This window comes from Nannobrachium achirus (assembly GCF_963921795.1).
Source record: "Nannobrachium achirus genome assembly, chromosome: 8".
NCBI classification, from domain to species: domain Eukaryota; kingdom Metazoa; phylum Chordata; class Actinopteri; order Myctophiformes; family Myctophidae; genus Nannobrachium; species Nannobrachium achirus.
Window position 1 is genome coordinate 498,894 of NC_137817.1, and position 22,797 is coordinate 521,690.

Sequence of the window (22,797 nt, forward strand, 5' to 3'; positions counted from 1 at the left end):
TGGGAACCATTCCAATACTTATTGATATTAATAAGTGTGTACTGTATATTCATATTTCCAGTGGGAACCGGTCCAATACTTCAACAACAAGATCATCTGTGATTTGGTGGAGGAGAAGTTCAAAGGCATCATCTCCATTCTGGTGAGAAATGAAATAATTATTATTATTATAAATAATAGCTCTATATTATAAATGATATCATTATTATTATTATAAATAATAGCTCTATATTATAAATGATATCCTTATTATTATTATAAATGATATCTCTATATTATAAATGATATCATTATTATTATTATAAATAATATCTCTATATTATCATCTCTATCCTGGTGATAAATTATTATATTAATATAAACTAGAAATACTGTTCCTACGAAACAGTGTGGGCTCACATGGAACACAAAGATCTACCCTTTGGCTGCTCCTCATTGGCTAAGGGCCCTGCCTTTGTACTGTGGGTAATGTTTTTGAGGAGAATAATCTTGACCTAAAAAGATGTGGTTTAACATTCTGATATGGATAATAATATAATATAATATAACATAATATAATATAATATAATATAATATAATATAATCAGTGTCCTGGTGAGAAATGATTCTTATATTTCTGTGAACAGCCTTTATATCTGGGTGTTTTATAAATGTTGAACCAATGAAAAACATCTAAAAGCTCTTCTGACTAAACCTCCATTGGATCCTCAGCCAAGATCTGTCAATCACGTTTCCACCCAGGTTTTATATAATATGCTAATCCCTGCTCTGTGATAGGACGAGGAGTGTATAATATTGTAATCCCTGCTCTCTGATAGGACGAGGAGTGTATAATATTGTAATCGCTGCTCTCTGATAGGACGAGGAGTGTCTCCGCCCCGGTGACGCCAGTGACATCACCTTCCTGGAGAAGCTGGAGGACACGGTTGGAGGCCACGCCCACCTCGTCACGTTAGTTCACTTCCTGTGTTCACTTCCTGTTCACTTCCTGTGCGTGCGTGTGTGTGTGTGTGTGTGTGTGTGTGTGTGTGTGTGTGTGTGTGTGTGTGTGTGTGTGTGTGTGTGTGTGTGTGTGTGTGTGTGTGTGTGTGTGTGTGAAATTGCTACTATCCTTGAAAAAGGCTGCCCTTTGGATTTGTTTATGGACATTTGTTTTACATCCAAACTTATGAAATATCAGTGTAGGGTAGGTAGGGTAACGTTGAAAACCGCCTTGGATTGCCACAAGAGCGGAGTGCGTGGACATTTCAGACAGGAAGTCCAAAAACAGTTTGAGCCCTAGCCACTACGGTGAACACTTCTTATGTCACAGGCAAGGCTGATTGGGCCCTCAAAAGGATTCTTATGAGACGACCTGTCCTAATCTGTCCACTCAACAATATGCTTACTGATGCTCACCCCTAAAATACCATTAATAATAATAATAATATGAAGTGTGAGTTCAGTAAGGTGACAGCCGTGTGGAATACTCACAGGGGTGAGCATGTAGATCTGCTATTTTCACAATAATAATATAATAATAATAATTATTATTATTATTATTAATGTCTGAAAAAAATGTTGGCCGGTTTTTACCCAGGTTTCTACAGTTTCTTGAGAAAGTAGTTTTTTGCGCAAATCACGCAAATTGGTACACAGTATGTCTACACTCATGTCATCAACATGGATCTGTCCCATATAGCTCCACCATCAGGACGATTTTTTCAAACACATTTTTGGACACTGCTCAGGGGCGGAGCGTCCGGTTAAGCTGGGTAAGCGGCCGCATATCGGCCCGCGAACCGCGGGGGCCCGGCCGTCAGCCTCCGACTGACTGTCAGTCTCAGTCCAAATGAACGTCAATCTGCCTGAATGTCTGTCGGAGTCCCCCTCGTCCCCCTCCCTCGCAATTGAGTCCCCTTTCTGTATCGCGCTGCCTCTGTTACACCTATTTCCTGTTTATATTAACCTGGGTAAAATGTCACACATTGGGAAGTAAAGGGGGACACACACTTTATTGTGAAGGAAAACAGACAGATGTCATGGCTTGATTGGCTTCTCTTCACAGACAGACAATATGTTGGTTGGGGAGAGACGGGTGACGGGGCCCGAGCATTGTGGCTCGCATAGTCTTACTGGTATCTGTCAAATGTCTGTATACAGTATGTGATCAATGTGTGTGTGAATAAGCATGAGCAGCAGCTGTATCTGCTATGACCATATAATGTAATATAACCATATAATGATCAGTATGATCAGTGTTTGGATCCATCTGTATTGTGCTTCAGTGGCGTCAGTTCAGCCAAAGCTAGGGTCTGGCAAAGATGGGAGTCCTCATGGAAAAGAGGCATTACATTTTGTACCAGTAAGACTCCTGTTGGTCGCTTATCTCCACAAATAGGCCAAAAATTTGTTTTTCCAAAATCGTCCAGATGGTGGCGCTAGATGGGACAGATCCATGTTGATGTCATGAGTGTAGACATACTATGTAGCGATTTGCGTGATTTTAGGGCAAAATTTGTAGGAGCAGTGTCCAAAAATGTGTTTTGCAAGAATTGGCCTCATGGTGGCGCTAGAAGAGGGCCATGTGAGAATTGATGGGTGGAGGTTATGGTTTGGCAGGCAAGGAGTGTGTGCAAAATTTGGCATGGATCGGGGCTACGTTTTGTATAACACGGTTCTATTGTGAAAATAGCAGATCTACATGCGCGAGGCGTTGTGAGCATGTAGATCTGCTATTTTCACAATGTCTGAAAAAAATGTTGGCCGGTTTTTACCCAGGTTTCTACAGTTTCTTGGGCTGGATATGGCAGCCTGGAACGGTTGTTCAAGTGCAGCTAAACCTGGCGTGTTAGTAAACGTGCCACAATTAACAATAATGCATTGCAGCTGTGCAGCTGACCTGCAGAACCTGGGAATATACCATTCTGTCAAGATGGGGAGAATATAATTATAATACCTTGTTAAAGTGACCATTTTGTTACATTTTACATTTGTAGTTATTTTACTGTAATTTAACAACATAATAACCAGCGCAGATAGACAAAGAGACATTCATGGATTTATATTTAAAAGTAACTTTTATTTTCCCCCCTGGACCCAGGGTATGGCAGCTGCATATCCCTGCCATACCTGTTGTGCTTCTTGTGCAGATCCACATAAAATAATTCCTCTGTGTTCCTCTGCAGTCACAAGCTGGCAGACGGTAAAACCCGTAAGCTGATGTCCAGAGATGAGTTCAGACTGCTGCATTATGCTGGAGAGGTTAACTACAATGTGAACGGTGGGTGTTATGTGATAATATGTGTCCCTATGCTATTATGTGATAAACAGTAATGGTTTATGATGATGTGATTTATGATGATTCATTCATGTAGTCACATGTTGACACAGATTATAATAATATTATTTCTCTCATCTCAGGATTCTTGGACAAGAACAACGACCTTCTCTTCCGGAACTTGAAGGAGGTGAGACTGACTTTAGACTGATTATTATGATGGTTTTTATTAATACAGGTATTTATTCCTTCCGACCATCCACCGAATAGTTACGGCCTGTTGAAAAAAAGTGTTACCCTGCGATCATCACAATCTGTAGTAGAATCCTAGATAAATGCATTTCTCTGCATACGTGGATGCCTACAACAGCCCAAAGCATCATGGGTAAATGAGTTCCTGCATAACTCCTAGCTCCATGAGACTGTGACTTGACACAAAGAAATGAATGGATCAGTTGAGGGACATACTGTACTCTTCAATGGAACTGAACCTGGAGTTGTGCCGTCTCTGCAGTGATGGGCAGCCTCTCTGTCTGGAAGAGGCCATGCTTTGTCTGTCCTTAAGTGGACTAACATGTTGTTCATCTGTTATTGTTGACTCGTTCTATAGCAGAATCATTGCATTGTCATAGTATTCTGTGTGTTAAACATATTGCATTCATACAGTCTGGTTAAGTGAAGCAATAAGCCACAAGAGGCCAGTGGTTAGCTGGTATTTTACACCGGCTGAGAGGCGTAGGGAGACACGAGGCGCAGCTGAGTGTCTCCAACCCTCTCAAGCCTCACGTTGCTTATTGCTTTTCTAAAATGGTTACAATATGGCAGGAATATGACATGTACCAATTAAAACTGTTCTATTTCACTAATAATTCACTTTAAAGTCTTCTCTGTAAGCAAGTAGTTCCCAGCTAAAAGAAAGTAGTTCCCAGCCAGGCTGCAGAAACAACACACCTGTTACTTACAATCAAGTTCTCTAGTCTAGCTTCACAACACTGTGGAAAGAAATAACACACCTGGGTTTGATATAGATTAAAGGTGTAGGTTATAGTCTCATATACCACAGCAATTAACTCATTCTGTGCCTATCCCGAACATGTTCGGCTTTATTTCAATCCAATACAATTTTTTTTTTATTAATTGACTTACCCTGAGCTGCTTGTAGAGTCGTGGGTGGTCCTGGCTCGTCCTACGCTAGCCAGCTAGCCATTTTACATGGTCCGACGATATATTCCATTAAAAATGGTTTAAAATACATTTTTGAGCCCCCCAATGTTCACCGAATGTTCAGCGCCGCTTACGGAACGTAGTCCAGTGTGCCTATCCCGAACATGTTCGGCTTTTTTAATGAAATGAATAAAATGATCCGAGGCCTTCTGAAGCCTGAGCCTAAATTTAAAATCCAGTGTTTCAAATCCGGGGGCCGCCCGGACGGCCGTTACCCGCGAACGAATCGCCGAATCGCCGCCGAATCCAATGAAACACCACATCTTTGAAGGGCCATATCTCTGGATTGTGTGTTTAGGGAGGCGCGCCGAGGTTTATTTACGGCGAAATCGCCTAAAAATTATCTTTAAAAAATGCTAATAATAATCGCTAATCTGTAGCCCTTTTCATCCGGGACCTTTCCATGACGTGCACGAACGTGAGCACGCGCGTCACTGCAACGTGAGTCCCCGGATGCTAATACGCTCGCCTATGAGAGAAAGCTTGGCATTCTTTGGCGCCATCTAGGGGCTGGCACTAAAACGGTTAAAGGGAAACCAGCCAATCAGAATCAAGGAATGGAACTAGACGGTTTAGAACCATCATGTGAAACCCTCTTTAAAACATGTTTTGGATCTGGCATGTTATTATTGTTCCAATAATCCAAATAAAACTATTTGTGTGTGTGTGTGTGTGTGTGTGTGTGTGTGTGTGTGTGTGTGTGTGTGTGTGTGTGTGTGTGTGTGTGTGTGTGTGTGTGTGTGTGTGTGTGTGTGTGTGTGTGTGTGTGTGTGTGCGCGTGCGTGCGTGCAGGTGATGTGCATGTCGGAGAATAAGATCCTGAACCAGTGCTTTGAGAAGGAGGAGCTTACTGACAGGAAACGCCCTGAAACTGTAAGATACACACACACACACACACACACACAGTTTAGGCATTTAACAGATGCTCTTAATCCAGAGTGATTTACAGTAAGCAAGGTAATGCATCGATACATCAAATTTATCCAGCTGTTTCCACGAGAATTTACTGTAGCATTATCTGTGGGACACCTCCGGTTAACAGCAGACATACAAGCTCACGTTGTGAGCTTGTAGATCACACTCGGGCCCTTGAAATTAAAGACCCACTGTACAATAAATCAAACAGTGCCTTCATTAGTATCATCAGTAACACCTGTGAAGGAAGTCGAAAGACACCCGGAAGTAGAACAAAATGGCGTATATGCATAGAGCCTATTGAGGCGTTAACAGCAGCATAGTGTAAACATACATGAATACATCAACTACTAGACACACATTAACATAGTAATGCAGTAATACAACACACACACACACACACACACACACACACACACACACACACACACACACACACACAGTGTTGTGGTTCTCACAGTGTCTCCCTGTCCGTGGGAAGTTTGATGGGGATTCTCTCCATCCTCCTACTGGCTGGAGAATGTCATGACACATTCTGTCCTCTACACGCACGCACGCACGCACACACACACACACACACACACACACACACACACACACACAGGCTGGTCAGATAACCTTCCCATTGGAGACAATAGTACACTGTTGGTCTCATTCATCCTTTCTTCACAGTACTCTCTCTCGCTCTCTCGCTCTCTCTCTCTCTCTCTCTCTGTCTCTCTCTCTCTCTCTCTCTCTCTCTCTCTCTCTCTCTCTCTCTCTCTCTTCCATCCTTCAAGTCTCTTCTTCTTCATCGTCTTCGTCTCTTCTGTTCTTCTTTACAACGTCTTTCCGGACACTGATTTTTTTTTTACCCAGCATTTGTTTTTCCTCTTCAGTTCCTCTAGTGTTGCTATCAGTGACAGGCTGCCCGCTCCACTAGGCTCTTAGTTTATTTAACCTTAGATTATTTAACTAGTATTTAGTGTATTTATCTTTGTATTGTGTGGTTGTGTCCCTCCAGGCAGCCACAGTTAGATTATTTATCTAGTTTTCAGTGTTTTTATCTTAGTATTGGTTGTGTCTGCCTCCAGGCTGTTAGTTAGATTATTTAACTAGTTTTCAGTGCATTTATCTTAGTATTGGTTGTGTCTGCCTCCAGGCTGTTAGTTAGATTATTTAACTAGTTTTCAGTGCATTTATCTTAGTATTGGTTGTGTCTGCCTCCAGACTGTTAGTTAGATTATTTAACTAGTTTTAAGTGTATTTATCTTAGTATTGGTTGTGTCTGCCTCCAGGCTGTTAGTTAGATTATTTAACTAGTTTCTAGTGCATTTATCTTAATATTGGTTGTGTCTGCCTCCAGGCAGCCACGCAGTTCAAAGCCAGTCTGGCTAAACTCATGGAGATCCTGATGTCTAAGGATCCGTCGTACGTCCGCTGCATCAAACCCAATGACTCCAAACAAGCAGGTAAGAATTCTACTGAACCCTAAACCCTAAACCTAAACCCTAAACCTAACCCAATGACTCCAAACAAGCAGGTAAGAACCATACTGAACCCTAAACCTAACCCTAACCCTAAACCTAACCTAATGACTCAGAACAGATAAGAACAATACCAAACCCTTTAGCCCTTGATACACACAGCAATGTTTTCATCAATATGAACCAGCAACGACCAGAGGTGTCAACTGGGTCTGGCAGCGTCACTGGATTAATATCTGTTTGTGCATTCACACGTGCAAGACACCAGTCATGTTGCCATACCTTATCAACAGGCATGAATTTATTTTAGTCATAATTAGGCATCATTTCCCCCCCCCCCCCCCCCCCTTTAGCCATGGTATGGCAACTGCCATACCTAGCCATACCCAATTGACGCCACTAGTCATTGCTGGTTGATATTGAGGGGCAACCTCAGCCTCAACCCATGGGAGTCCAAACCTTTTTCAAACGGAGACCACACTAGACGATATTAAAACACCCAAGGACCCACTATCTCCTGACAAAATGTACTTTCAGTGGAACCATAACAGAGTCACATACATGTGCATCGCATTTACAATATTTAATTTAATCATCATTAATATTTAACATCAATGGTCTTTTATCAGCTGTGTGCTCTGAACAAAACACAAATAACTCACAAATGTAGCCAGACGTGCAAGGTATGAAAATACAACAAAATATCTTTCTTTCACCCCTTCAGAATGAGACAACAGGAATCCTGACAAATTATACTATAAAACATTCTTATTTGACAAATTATACTATAAAATATTCGTATTTGACAAATTATACTATAAAACATTCTTATTTGACAAATTATACTATAAAATATTCTTGTTTGACAAATTATACTATAAAACATTCTTATTTGACAAATTATACTATAAAACATTCTTATTTGACAAATTATACTATAAAACATTCTTATTTGACAAATTATACTATAAAATATTCTTATTTGACAAATTATACTATAAAATATTCTTATTTGACAAATTATACTATAAAACATTCTTATTTGACAAATTATACTATAAAACATTCTTATTTGACAAATTATACTATAAAACATTCTTGTTTGACAAATTATACTATAAAATATTCTTATTTGACAGTGCTGGCGGGCTGTTTATAGTACAGTTTGAAGAAGACACTGCAGCAGTGATCAAGTCTTATATTATTTATCATACCTCTACTGCATGGTTCAGCCAACATTGTAACAACATTGTAACAACGTTGTAACAACATTGTAACAACGTTGTAACAACATTGTAACAACATTGTTTTCCTAACGACTGTTCTTAACCAACAGTGAGGAGTGAGGTTGGATCCTGAGGTTCTGAGATTGCTGGGTTGATATTTAATGTTAAATATGAAGGGTCCCCCCCTCCCCCCCCCCTCCCCTCCTCTGCTCATAGGGGAGAAGTACATTCTTCAATGTTCTTAATGTTTTTTTTTGTTGAAGTCCAGTGTGAAGTTTCCTCAGTCAGCTATGATTTGGGCTGCTATGCTTTTTATACACAATATTATAATGTTGTGATATTGATCTTTATGAAAGCCACAGTGTGTCCAGTTTACTGTGTGAGGCTAGCATACTGTTAGCATATTGAGCTGCTCTTTGTTAGCGTCCATAGAACACTCAGCCTTTTGTCTGTGTGTTCAACACAGCCTGTGTTCTCCAGTCTGTTCTGTCCCTCACAACCCTAACCCTCACTCTGTGTTCTCTCCATCACTCCCACTTCCATCTGCTGTTCTCCACTTTGTCACATTTGACCTTTAGTTTAGTTTTCATCCTTCTAAATATTGTTTGTTTTGCTCCTGTGGCGCCAGTTCAGAAAGAAAGCTAAGCTATGGCAACATGACTGGTGTCTTGATGCATTTATTTTAAGAAGTACATTTTATTTTTTCCCCTGTTTTTACGGTTTCTTGGGCTGGATATGGCAGCCTGGAACGGTTGTTCAAGTGCAGCTAAACTTGGCATGTTAGTAAACGTGCCACAATTAACAATAATGCATTGCACCTGTGCAGCTGACCTGTGGAACCTGGGAATATACCATTCTGTCAAGATGGGGAGAATACAAGTGTGGAGAATATAATTATAATACCTTGTTAAAGTGACCGTTTTTTTTAATAATAATAATAATTTTAAATAACCAGCACAGATAGACAAAGAGACATTCATGGATTTATATTTAATAGTAACTTTTATTTCCCCCCCTGGACCCAGGGTATGGCAGCTGCATACCCCTGCCATACCCAATTGACACCCCTGCAATCCGTAGCACTTGACCTGGCCTTGACGGTCTGACACAATGATTTAAATGTCATTTAGATAAAACGTTGAGATGATATCGCTTCATTTGCTGACCTGGCATCCTCTCATTGTTTCTAAAACGTTTACATGTCAAGGTCTCCCCTTGACTCTGACAGGGTAAAAATGGAACCAAATGGACCCGTACAGGTCCATTTGGTTCCATTTGTACCCTGTCAGAGTTGCAGAGCTGTAAGGGTCCATTTGGTTCCATTTGTACCCTGTCAGAGTTGCAGAGCTGTAAGGGTCCATTTGGTTCCATTTGTACACTCAGAGTTACAGAGCTGTAAGGGTCCATTTGGTTCCATTTGTACCCTGTCAGAGTTGCAGAGCTGTAAGGGTCCATTTGGTTCCATTTGTACACTCTCAGAGTTACAGAGCTGTAAGGGTCCATTTGGTTCCATTTGTACCCTGTCAGAGTTGCAGAGCTGTAAGGGTCCATTTGGTTCCATTTGTACACTCAGAGTTACAGAGCTGTAAGGGTCCATTTGGTTCCATTTGTACCCTGTCAGAGTTACAGAGCTGTAAGGGTCCATTTGGTTCCATTTGTACCCTGTCAGAGTTGCAGAGCTGTAAGGGTCCATTTGGTTCCATTTGTACACTCTCAGAGTTACAGAGCTGTAAGGGTCCATTTGGTTCCATTTGTACCCTGTCAGAGTTCCAGACTTGTATGGATCCATTTAAGCCCGTATCAGAGTCTATGGTGGAGACCTATCCACCGCAAATTTGAGGTGGAAAGCTTTCCACCTTAAGTCAGAAAATAAGTGCAGGCCATCATAGTCACGGCCCATGGTGAAGTCCTTTACCCCGTCTAGACCGGTTCAGGTCGACCAATCAGTGAACGGGGTGTAGAGCCTGTCTGTCTGATAGTAAAAACAGAGAGATGTGTTGGGACTCACGGTGGAAAGCTCTCCACCGTAAGGAATGATGTAACGTTGTAGTTTCATGACTCAAAAAGACTCGAAAAGACTACACCGCGGTGTAAAGCCTTCCACCGCGGACCCGACTATGATACGGGCTTTAGACCCCCATAAAGGAACCCACAGAGTCCCTGGAATCCACTTAGAGAACCTGCTGTGGTCCAAGCTCTCCTTCTATGACAGGACTGTATCTCTCTGGAGTGTTTGATGCATGACAGTGTGTTTGTCGCCCCCTATAGGCAGGTTTGATGAGGTGCTGATTCGTCACCAGGTGAAGTATCTTGGTCTGATGGAGAACCTGAGGGTCCGCAGAGCTGGCTTCGCTTACAGACGGAAATACGAGGTGTTCTTACAGAGGTGATTTATCTATCTATCTATATCTCTATCTATCTACCGTATATATATCTATATTATCTATCTACTGTACATACCTACCTATAGGCAGAGATACGAGGTCTTCTTACAGAGGTGATTTATCTACCTGTCTATATTTATATCTATCTACTGTACATACCTATCTACGTATCTATCTATCTACTGTACATACCTATAGGCAGAGATACGAGGTGTTCTTACAGAGGTGATTTATCTATCTACCTTGTAACGCTCTAGTCTGGACCAGAGCAGCCCTCACCATGCTCCTCTTACTGTGATAACTGAGTGAAGTCCAGTCTCCAGTGAGTGAAGCTGTGCTCGTCTGCCGGCTGCGCCGAGAGTGGAACATTGAAAACTAGAAATGCAGTTCCTACAGAAACTGCGTGGGCTCGCTGAAAACACACGCAAAGTATATTATGTACAGTAGAACATCTTCACATCCCTCCTCAGACTGAGTTTCCATTCAGCTCAAGACCAAGCAGTAACACAGGATACACGATTCATTTCACACAGGAATCCACTGGGAAACTGTTTTTTCAAAGTCTATTAACTCATTCATTGCCTTTTCAAAATGGCCGCCAAGTTCCTCACTGCCATTCCATGTAATTTTTAGTGCACGGATACATTTTCAGTGCACGGATTGTGCACGCCCATGCCTAGATCATCTGCTTGGAAATCCGTTCAGGCATTCATGAGATAGAAGCCATTGTTTTCTTCGAATGTAAACAAACATGGCTGCCATTTTGAAAGATGTGGTTGGTATGGGGGTTAAACATGCAATTTCGCGATTGCGATCATGCCTAGTACATTTTTTGAGGTCCAAAAAACATTAAAAAAAGAAAAAAAAGTAAAGAAAAAAAAGAAAACTCTTGAAACTCGGGCCATGGCAGTCTGGGGATAATAACTCGGGAAACTCGGGAGGGGGCAGCAAAGGAGTTAAGTATAAAATGTTTGAAAAGTACAAGAGAAAAGCATTGATAATTGATAACTGCGTAAAGCTGAACAAGTTGAACTTTTAGAAGGAATTTTCTAGCTCAAAGAATCTAGAACTCGTAGGATGTCCAAACAAGTGGTGTAAAAAATAAAAAATGAGGACTAGTGTGAATAGAGTCGTCTCGCTGACCTCCGACAGTGAGCGCAGCATGATGGCAGCGACCAGGAACTCTGGTTGAGACATGTGACTTGTTCTGCTCATCTCCTCCACCGAGCCATCACAGTGTCTCAATGTCAATGTTGGCACCATGCCTAAGGTTTAGACCCTCTATGCTATGCTTTGTAAAACACACCCGAGTTCCTAAGGTTTAGACTAGGGAGACTCCCACCAGAGAAAGTCAAAGATACTTTCTATTGTGAAAATAGCAGAACGGCGTTGTGAGCATGTAGATCTACTATTTTCACAATTTCTGCCTCTAATATTTGTCAATTTGTCCAATGTTTAACTTGTCATTTTAGAGGTATTAAAAAGTCCTTAAATTGTCACTTTAGAAATGTGCAGATGCCCTCTATACACTTAAACTTTATGTTGGTTTGTTTACTGTTGAGTGAGAAAACAATGTTTCACATTAAGTTAACTTCTGGGGACCCCCCAAAAATAATTGGGGGTTGTGTGGGAGGTGTTATAATGTATTTATAATATTAATAAATCATATATTAACATATATATTTCAGGTATAAGTCTCTGTGTCCTGACACATGGCCCCAGTGGGAGGTGTTAGAATATTAATAAATCATATATTAACAGGTGTTAGAATATTAATAAATCATATATTAACAGGTATAAGGTGTTAGAATATTAATAAATCATATATTAACAGGTATAAGTCACTGTGTCCTGACACCTGGCCTCAGTGGGAGGCGTTAGAATATTAATAAATCATATATTAACAGGTATAAGGTGTAATAATATTAATAAATCATATATTAACAGGTATAAGGTGTTATAATATTAATAAATCATATATTAACAGGTATAAGGTGTTATAATATTAATACATCATATATTAACAGGTATAAGGTGTAATAATATTAATAAATCATATATTAACAGGTATAAGGTGTAATAATATTAATAAATCATTTATTAACAGGTATAAGGTGTAATAATATTAATAAATCATATATTAACAGGTGTAATAATATTAATAAATCATATATTAACAGGTATAAGGTGTTAGAATATTAATACATCATATATTAACAGGTATAAGAGGTGTTAGAATATTAATAAATCATTTATTAACAGGTATAAGGTGTAATAATATTAATAAATCATATATTAACAGGTATAAGTCTCTGTGTTAGAATATTAATAAATCATATATTAACAGGTATAAGGTGTTAGAATATTAATACATCATATATTAACAGGTGTAATAATATTAATAAATCATATATTAACAGGTATAAGGTGTTAGAATATTAATAAATCATATATTAACAGGTATAAGGTGTTAGAGTATTAATACATCATATATTAACAGGTGTAATAATATTAATAAATCATATATTAACAGGTATAAGTCTCTGTGTCCTGACACCTGGCCAAAGTGGGAGGGTAAGCTGGTGGAGGGCGTGGCTACGCTGGTCAAACACCTGGGATACAAACCTGAGGAGTACAAACTGGGCAGGTCTGTTCACGCACACACACACACACACACTGACACACTCACACACTGACACACACGCACGCACACACACACACACACACACACACTGACACACACGCACACACGCACGCACACGCACGCGCGCGCGCGCGCGCACACACACACACACACACACACACACACACACACACACACACACACACACACACACACACACAAAATAACATATAATTTAGTAGGCTATATTGCATGTTTTTTAATCAATATACTTTTTTTCTTCTTTTTTTTGTTCTCAGATCCAAGATCTTCATCCGTTTCCCAAAAACCTTGTTCTCTACAGAAGAAGCTCTGGAAACCAGGAAACACAGTCTGGGTGATTATCATTATTATTATGAAGTTAGCTTAGTTAACTAGGTTAATAGTTATTATGAGGTTAGGTTAATTAACTAGATTAACCCATTTAGGACTAAATCCGATTTGAAAATGACGCACTGTTTTTTCTGTAAAACTATCACTCAGCCTCTCTAGCAGTTATAAACACAATTCCCAAACTATTTCATAGCTTTTTACACCTTTGGCTTTCATAGAAATATATCAGTAAAACGTAAAATATTCGAGTGGCAAAGTGAGTTTAACATCGTTTAATGCAAAACAGAAAGGACTTTCCTGTTTGGATGTTTGGGCTGTCAAGGACAGAAAGTAGTTTTTTTGCCACTCAGTAGGCGTTCCTGCATCACTTCCTGGTGTGATGATGATGTCACACGCATACCCTCTATTGTTAGGTTAACAGTTGTGTTAACTTCTCCATCTGTGTGTGTGTGTGTGTGTGTGTGTGTGTGTGTGTGTGTGTGTGTGTGTGTGTGTGTGTGTGTGTGTGTGTGTGTGTGTGTGTGTGTGTGTGTGTGTGTGTGTGTGTGTGTGTGTGTGTGTGTGTGTGTGTGTGTGTGTGTCCAGCCACTAAGCTCCAGGCAGGATGGAGAGGTTACAGCCAGAAAACCAAATACCAGAAACTCAGAAACTCTGGTAAGAATCTTTCTCTTCCTCTTCTGTTACTGCTTCTACTACTGGTGAGCATGTTGATGGGATGGGGGGGGGGGGGGGGGGGGGGTTGAGAAGCACTGCTGTAGACCAGAGCCTAGACTGCCATTGGTTTCTACCATAGACTGTAAAAAAAAAATATGGACGACGCAAAGCCATTGATTTCTGTGCGGCGAATTTTTTTTTTGTCCCTTCTATGGGTGTCGCCATCATTGTTTGAATGGTACCCCAGGAATCATAAGGAATGCTATTGGCTGCCAACGGTCACGTGCAACCGCAGGGATACATGGGAGAATGTGGTGTTAAGCCTCCCGAAATACAGCACACGAAGAAGAACACAGCCGGCTGGTATCAGTTTAGTTGGCCACGCCCCCGCAACTTTATCATCAATTTTAACATAAATGGGACCTTATTTGCACAAAACGCATATCATGGTAATTGAAAGGCAGTTTTTCACTAGCGACAGGAACCATAAAGTATTTATGACAACGTTTATTAAGGTTAGATAATCAAAGGGGAAAATTAATGCGGTCCAGTAGAGAACAAATCTTTTTGGTACCTCGCGGGGGGAAAACAGTGCAACTAGCGGCCAATCATGGGATCTTTCTCTTCCGGGAAAGCTTCATGAATAATCCAGCCAACAACACCCCTGGTATTTTGTCATATTGCTGCTGTTTAAAGTACTCGTTGCACCTCCTGCATCTTTAAAGCCATCCTGATCCAGGCCTGGTTTTCCATGGTGTTGTTGTGATCCAGTCCTTTGATTTTGGTGCGCTGGTACAGGGGCTGCACCGCGACTCAGCGTGTCACGTATGCCTTGATGTGTTACAAATGTTTGTATATATGTTTTGAATACATGACTGCTGTGTCGTAAGACAAATTTCAGTGTGAACTGACAATAAAGTACTATATCATATCATATCATATCATTTTACATAGTGTTGTTGTGATACAGTCCTGGTTTTACATGGTGTGTTGTTCTGATCCAGGCCTGGTTTTCCATGGTGTGTGTGTATGTGTTTAAAGCGATCCTGATCCTTGTCCTGGTTTTCCATGGTGTTGTTGTGATCCAGTCCTGGTTTTCCATGGTGTGTTGTTGTGATCCGGGCCTGGTTTTACATAGTGTGTTGTTCTGATCCGGTCCTGGTTTTCCATGGTGTTGTGATCCGGTCCTGGTTTTCCATATAGTGTTGTTATGATCCGGTCCTGGTTTTCCATGGTGTGTTGTTGTGATCCAGTCCTGGTTTTCCATGGTGTGTGTGTGTGTGTGTTTAAAGCGATCCTGATCCAGTCGTGGTGGAGAGGAATCCTGGCCCGGAGGAGAGCTCAGCGGAGGAGACAGGCTGCTGACACCATCCGCAGGTAACACTGTCATACTGCATGAGACCACTAGAGGGCACTGTAGTAACACTGCTATACTCCCTGTGTCCAGTAGAGGCCACTGTTCTACCGTATACTGCACTGTTATACTGCCTGCGACCACTAGAGGTCACTGTAGTACACAGTAATTACCCCTGGTTGTTAATTGTGTTGATTAATGAATGTGTTTTATTAAATTAAAGGGTTAATCTAATTATAACATTTAATTAGCAGGTTAATTAAAGGGTTTATTTAATTAACAGGTTAATTAAAGGGTTTATTTAATTAGCAGGTTCATTAAAGGGTTTATCTTCATATTAACAGGTTCATTAAAGGGTTTATCTTCATATTAACAGGTTCATTAAAGGGTTTATCTTCATATTAACAGGTTCATTCAAGGGTTTATCTTCATATTAACAGGTTCATTAAAGGGTTTATCTTCATATTAACAGGTTCATTAAAGGGTTTATTTAATTAACAGGTTCATTAAAGGGTTTATTTAATTAACAGGTTCATTAACTCACTTACTGCCAATTAAAAATGCCCTCGAGTGGCATTAGTGCCAGCCCTCTCCATAGACTTCCATGTAATTTGTAGTGCACAGATCATGCACACCCATGCACAGATCATGCACCATGTTTGTGCAGGCTGTTCACAGCTTTCAAACAAAAAAAAAGATTGGAAATCCGTTCAGGCATTCTTGAGATAATAGCCATTATGTTTTCCTAAAATGTAAACAAAGATGGCTGCCATGTTTGATAGATGGGGTTGCTATGGGGGTTAAACATGCAATTTCGCGATTTCTATCATGCCTACTACATTTTTTGGGGTCCAAAACATTTTTTTGAAAAAAAATTGTTTTTTGTTTTTTTTCTAAGTAAAAGTCGCCCAAAGTCGCTTGGCAGGGAAGCCCATAGTGAGAAAGTTGCTCTAAAAGTCGCCTGGCACTGTATGAGTTAAAGGGTTTATTTAATTAACAGGTTCATGAAAGGGTTTATCTTCATATTAACAGGTTCATTAAATGGTTTATCTTCATAATAACAGGTTCATTAAAGGGTTTATCTTCATATTAACAGGTTCATTAAAGGGTTTATCTTCATATTAACAGGTTCATTAAAGGGTTTATCTTCATATTAACAGGTTCATTAAAGGGTTTATCTTCATATTAACAGGTTCATTAAAGGGTTTATCTTCATATTAACAGGTTCATTAAAGGGTTTATCTTCATATTAACAGGTGCATTAAAGGGTTTATCTTCATATTAACAGGTTCATTAAAGAGTTTATCTTCATATTAACAGGTTCATTAAAGGGTTTATCTTCATATTAAAGGGTTTATCTTCATATTAACAGGTTCATTAAAGGGTTATTCTTCATATTAACAGGTTCATTAAAGGGTTTATTTAATTAACAGGTTCATTAAAGGGTTTATCTTCATATTAAAGGGGTTATCTTCATATTAACAGGTTCATTAAAGGGTTTATCTTCATATTAACAGGTTCTTTAAAGGGTTTATTTAATTAACAGGTTCATTAAAGGGTTTATCTTCATATTAAAGGGTTTATCTTCATATTAACAGGTTCATTAAAGAGTTTATCTTCATATTAACAGGTTCATTAAAGGGGTATTCTTCATATTAAAGAGTTTATCTTCATATTAACAGGATCATTAAAGGGTTTATCTTCATATTAACAGGTTCATTAAAGGGTTTATTTAATTAACAGGTTCGTTAAAGGGTTTATCTTCATATTAAAGGGGTTATCTTCTATTAACAGGTTCATTAAAGGGTTTATCTTCCGCCACGAGCCTCGCTGTGCGGAGAACGAGTACTTCCTGGACTACGTTCGAGTCTCCTTCCTCATGAAGCTGCACAGGAAGCTGCCCAAGAACGTCCTGGACAAGAGCTGGCCGCCGCCCCCTGCTGCCCTGGCTGAGGTACTGCAGCTCAGTTCATATTCAATAGTTTATTATATTCCTTCTAAAGTTCTTCTATTGCAGGGCTGCTAGTAGGTAGTGATCTACCAGTAGATCACAAAGGCTGTGCAGGTAGACCACATGACATGCCCCTAAAATATATATATATATATATATATATATATATATATATATATATATATATATATATATATATATATACTGTGTGTGTGTGTGTGTGTGTGTGTGTGTATATATATATATATATATATATATATATATATATTAGGGGTGCAACGATACACAAAATTCTCGTTTCGGTTCGGTTCGATATTTTGGTGTCACGGTTCGATACTTTTTCGATACAAAAAATAAACAGAAATGTCCTTGATTTATAAATGTATTTTTATAACTATGTATTATTTTGTTTTAACTTTGAACAATACGGTACCCAACCTATCGGGTAGTGGTTCTCTAAGTGGGCTCTGTGGACCCATAGGGGTCCTTGAGGGGGTTCCAGGGGGAATGTGGATGTGGAGTGGTATTGTATTGTATTGTTCGATACATCGATACAGGGTCATTCGGTTCGATATTTCTCGGTTCGATTCGATTTTCGATATTCGTTTCGATATGTTGCACCCCTAATTAGGGTTTTTCGATTAATCGATTTTTAATCGAAACCCGGGTTTTTTCCTTTGGACGATTTAAAAAAAGAAGAAATCGTAAAATCGATTTTCACTTTAATTAGAGAAATTCTTACTCATTGGAGCCTTGCACGGGGCAAAAAGTACACAGCCCGGTCCTCCTAAAGCAGGACGACAAGGTCTGACACCAAATTAATACCTACTTTCTCTCTGATGTGTCATTTCTTTGATGCGCGTGCAGCGCAAGTCAAACGGGGCAGAGCTCACCACAGCACTGCATGCGCTCACTCGCGCTGGTACAGTAGCCTACATGCAGGCAGCAAACAGAACAAAAAGCTGCTGAGCTGGTACACTTAGGTCTACTTGTTGTTGTAGTTTGAAAGAAGCTTATTAATTCTGTGTTACCCATCCACTGTCTGTCTGTAGTCTACTCCTACTGTCCCTGTCACTGTGTTAATTTTGTGTCGGGAAGCGAAGCGCTTCGCAGTGCAGGGGCGGCCTTAGCTATTTTTTCACCCGTTTCACCAGCCTCCAAGAGCTGGCTTGTTTTGGCTGTTTTGTCACTCACTATTGATAATGAAACAATAAGGACGCTAAGTTAACTTCTGTATGTGATTGTTGCGCAACTAAAGTTATTATTATTAATACCCTTATTGTTTTATTGCATTTTGCTCTTTAATTAATAATTAAAATAATTAAAAAATTAAACAATAATGAAAAAAAAATCATTTCCTTGCATTTTTTAAATGAAAACAAAATAGTTGAAACAATGTATTATTCTTTTAACAAAAAATCGAAATCGAAAATCGAGATTTCAGAGAAAATAATCGAGATTTTATTTTTTGGCCATATCGAACAACCCTACCCCTAATATATATATATATATATACAAAAATCACAACATTTGAATTAAAGTGACTCGATAGGCAAACCCCCACAATGCAATGCTTTGTTTTCAAGAGTCAGTAGCATTACTAAGAACAGGAACTGTGAACTACTCCTTTAACTTGGCGTGTCCATAAATGGATATTAATAGTATATGTATTATCCCTCTCAGGCTTCAGACCAGGGTTCGAGTTATGTGGGGGCCAATGGGGGCTTAGCCCCCATAGATAAAGTCTGGGACCCCATAGTCAAAAACCCCTATGGGGTCTCTTTTTTTCCGAAGTGTTTTTTTTTTTTTTTTCCCTCCCCTGCGCTCTCTGGCTCTCATCAGTGGCAGTTTTAGGCAGAGGCTACTGCCATCTTAGCCTGAATGAGACATCTCTGATAAACCTCGCATAGCCAGACTTACTCGTGTCCCTGATTGGCTCTCACAGCTCTTTGCCGTTGTCCCATTGGCCAAAAAGAAAAAGCAGACAACATTTCTTGACTCCAGAAGAACTCTTTGGGAGTTTCCGCCCCGCCCCCCTTTCAGAGGCTAGTGTGTGTTTACTTTCGCTTTGACAATGCACGTTTATCTTTCTGGATATGAGAAAAAGAAAAAGCGTCAAACGGGACTGCGGCAACAGCGAACAGGTAAATAAACATTCTTGCACTGTCAGTTGTAACTTGTGTTGTGAGGAAAAAAAAGTTTTTTGAGAAAAAAAAAATTTTGAGAAAAAAAATTGAGAAAAAAAAATGTTTTGAGAAAAAAAAAATTGAGAAAAAAATTTTTTTTGAGAAAAAAAAATGTATGACACCAGCCGCGAGTCTGTACGATAAACGGTTCATGAGATGTAGAGGCACTTCCTATTTGGCAAAAGTAATAGCACACCACTCCCGGCCGAGCCGCACATTTTGATGTATATATTGCGGGGGTGGCGTAAATCGTGCGGCAGTTATTACGTGCCGAAATTTCCCCCATTCTAAGTCAATGGGGTTTTTGGGCGTCGTTTTTTGCGAATTACGTCACAATGGTAACGCGGATCGGAAAGAAAAGTAATAGCACACCATTCCCGGCCGAGCCGCACGTTTTGATGTATATATTGCGGGGGTGGTGTAAATCGTGCGGCAGTTATTACGTCCCGAAATTTGCAAGAACATTACCGACTGACTTACTGACTGACTTACTGACTTAAGTATGGCGGATTACAATAAGTGTTTTGCCATTGCATTGCATGGCAGGCACACTTAATAATGATCCCACAAATTTGGTGCGGTAATAACTGCCGCACAATTTACGCCACCGCCGCAATATATACATCAAAACGTGCGGCTCGGCCGGGAATGGTGTGCTATTACTTTTCTTTCCGATCCGCGTTACCATTGCGACGTAATTCGCAAAAAACGACGCCCAAAAACCCCATTGACTTAGAATGGGGGAAACTTCAGCACGTAATAACTGCCGCACAATTTACGCCACCGCCGCAATATATACATCAAAACGTGCGGCTCGGACGGGAATGGTGTGCTATTACTTTTCTTTCCGATCCGCGTTACCATTGCGACGTAATTCGCAAAAAACTACGCCCAAAAACTCCATTGACTTTGAATGGGGGACTCCGAAAAAAAACCAGAAACTTTGGCGCCACATAACTCTGCCATACTTTTGCCTAGCAACGTCATTTAAAATGTAAAATGCTCACACAACTTTGGTCTTTTTCCGACCAATAGGGATGAGCTGTAATTGATTAAGCCCCGCCCCCTCTATAACAGGAAGTGCCCTTCACCAAACAGGAAGTGCCTCTATAATTCATGAACCGTTTGTCGTACAGACTCGCGGCTGGTGTCATACATTTTTTTTTCTCAAAAATTTTTTTTTCTCAAAAAATTTTTTTTTTCTCAAAAAAATTTTTTTTTCTCAAAATTTTTTTTTCTCAAATTCTTTTTTCTCAATTTTTTTTTTCTCAAATTTTTTTTTTCTCAAAAAAATTTTTTTTTCTCATTTTTTTTTCTCAAAATTTTTTTTTCTCAAAATTTTTTTTTTCCAATTTTTTTTTTTTTTCTCAAAAAACTTTTTTTTTTCTCAAAAAACTTTTATTTTCTCACAAAACTGTCGTTAAAGTGCGAACCCGTGATAACGGCCAAAAATGCGCCAAAACGCCACTAATTAGTCGAAATGGCTGACTTCCTGTTTGGTTTCTGATTGCCCGGTCATCGCTGCTTGCAGCTTTAATTCATTAATCGTCCATGACCTTAATTGGGGCCTATTTCACCAAACAGGAAGTGCCCCTCACCAAACAGGAAGTGACCCTTGATCTTGTGAACCGTTTGTCATACAGACACGCGGGTTGCGTCAAATGACAAGATTAAGAGTCCTTAAACTTAATTGGGGCCTATTTCGCCAAACAGGAAGTGCCCCTCACCAAACAGGAAGTGACCCGTTTTCTCGTGAACCGTTTGTCGTACAGACATGTGGGTGGTGTCATATGAAGAACAATAATGTTAAAGTTTATGCAAAAAAATGCTAATGTTAATAACGCTAATGCTAACACCAACCGCTACACAAGGTTGCACAGACTTAGCGAGCTGCAGGCACACTTAAAATTTCTTAGAAATTTTCTTTTCTAGTTATAATTATAATATTAATATATTTATAATATAATATTAATATATTTATATTTATAATTATAATATTAATATATGTATAATATAATATTAATATAATATATTTATAATATATTTATAATATAATCCTCTCAGGCTTCAGACTACCTGCGTAACTGTGCATATTAATATGTTTATGTTTATAATAATATATTTCAGGCATCAGACTACCTGCGTAAGCTGTGTATATTAATATGTTTATGTTTATAATAATATATTTCAGGCATCAGACTACCTGCGTAAGCTGTGTATATTAATATGTTTATGTTTATAATAATATATTTCAGGCATCAGACTACCTGCGTAAGCTGTGTATATTAATATGTTTATGTTTATAATAATATATTTCAGGCATCAGACTACCTGCGTAAGCTGTGTATATTAATATGTTTATGTTTATAATAATATATTTCAGGCATCAGACTACCTGCGTAAGCTGTGTATATTAATATGTTTATGTTTATAATAATATATTTCAGGCATCAGACTACCTGCGTAAGCTGTGTATATTAATATGTTTATGTTTATAATAATATATTTCAGGCATCAGACTACCTGCGTAAGCTGTGTATATTAATATGTTTATATTTATAATAATATATTTCAGGCTTCAGACTACCTGCGTAAGCTGTGCATGCAGAACATGGTGTGGAGCTACTGTAAGAAGATCAGTCCTGAATGGAAGCACCAGGTAAAAACTACCTTATGTTTTACTGTAAGGTAAAAACTACCTTATGTTTTACTGTAAGGTAAAAACTACCTTATGTTTTACTGTAAGGTAAAAACTACCTTATGTTTTACTGTAAGGTAAAAACTACCTTATGTTTTACTGTAAGGTAAAAACTACCTTATGTTTTACTGTAAGATAAAAAACTACCTTATGTTTTACTGTAAGGTAAAAACTACCTTATGTTTTACTGTAAGGTAAAAACTACCTTATGTTTTACTGTAAGGTAAAAACTACCTTATGTTTTACTGTAAGGTAAAAACTACCTTATGTTTTACTGTAAGGTAAAAACTACCTTATGTTTTACTGTAAGGTAAAAACTACCTTATGTTTTACTGTAAGATAAAAACTACCTTATGTTTTACTGTAAGGTAAAAACTACCTTATGTTTTACTGTAAGGTAAAAACTACCTTATGTTTTACTGTAAGGTAAAAACTACCTTATGTTTTACTGTAAAAACTACCGTATGTTTTACTGTAAGGTAAAA

At 39.1% G+C, this 22,797-nt stretch overlaps 1 protein-coding gene across 2 annotated transcripts in view; it reads left to right on the plus strand.

The window, feature by feature from the left end:
- Window positions 1-22,797, plus strand: part of LOC308290437 (unconventional myosin-Ic-like) — a 125,487-nt gene that overhangs the window by 89,230 nt on the left and 13,460 nt on the right. For both annotated transcript variants that reach the window (XM_080732269.1, XM_080732270.1), the window contains 13 exons: window positions 62-142; window positions 860-951; window positions 3,168-3,262; window positions 3,403-3,449; window positions 5,276-5,356; window positions 6,744-6,849; window positions 10,359-10,476; window positions 13,008-13,121; window positions 13,397-13,473; window positions 14,055-14,123; window positions 15,416-15,500; window positions 17,272-17,431; window positions 22,190-22,273. In XM_080732269.1, coding sequence (XP_080588395.1) covers window positions 62-142; window positions 860-951; window positions 3,168-3,262; window positions 3,403-3,449; window positions 5,276-5,356; window positions 6,744-6,849; window positions 10,359-10,476; window positions 13,008-13,121; window positions 13,397-13,473; window positions 14,055-14,123; window positions 15,416-15,500; window positions 17,272-17,431; window positions 22,190-22,273 — 1,209 coding nt within the window. The remainder of the gene's footprint in view (window positions 1-61; window positions 143-859; window positions 952-3,167; window positions 3,263-3,402; window positions 3,450-5,275; window positions 5,357-6,743; window positions 6,850-10,358; window positions 10,477-13,007; window positions 13,122-13,396; window positions 13,474-14,054; window positions 14,124-15,415; window positions 15,501-17,271; window positions 17,432-22,189; window positions 22,274-22,797) is intronic.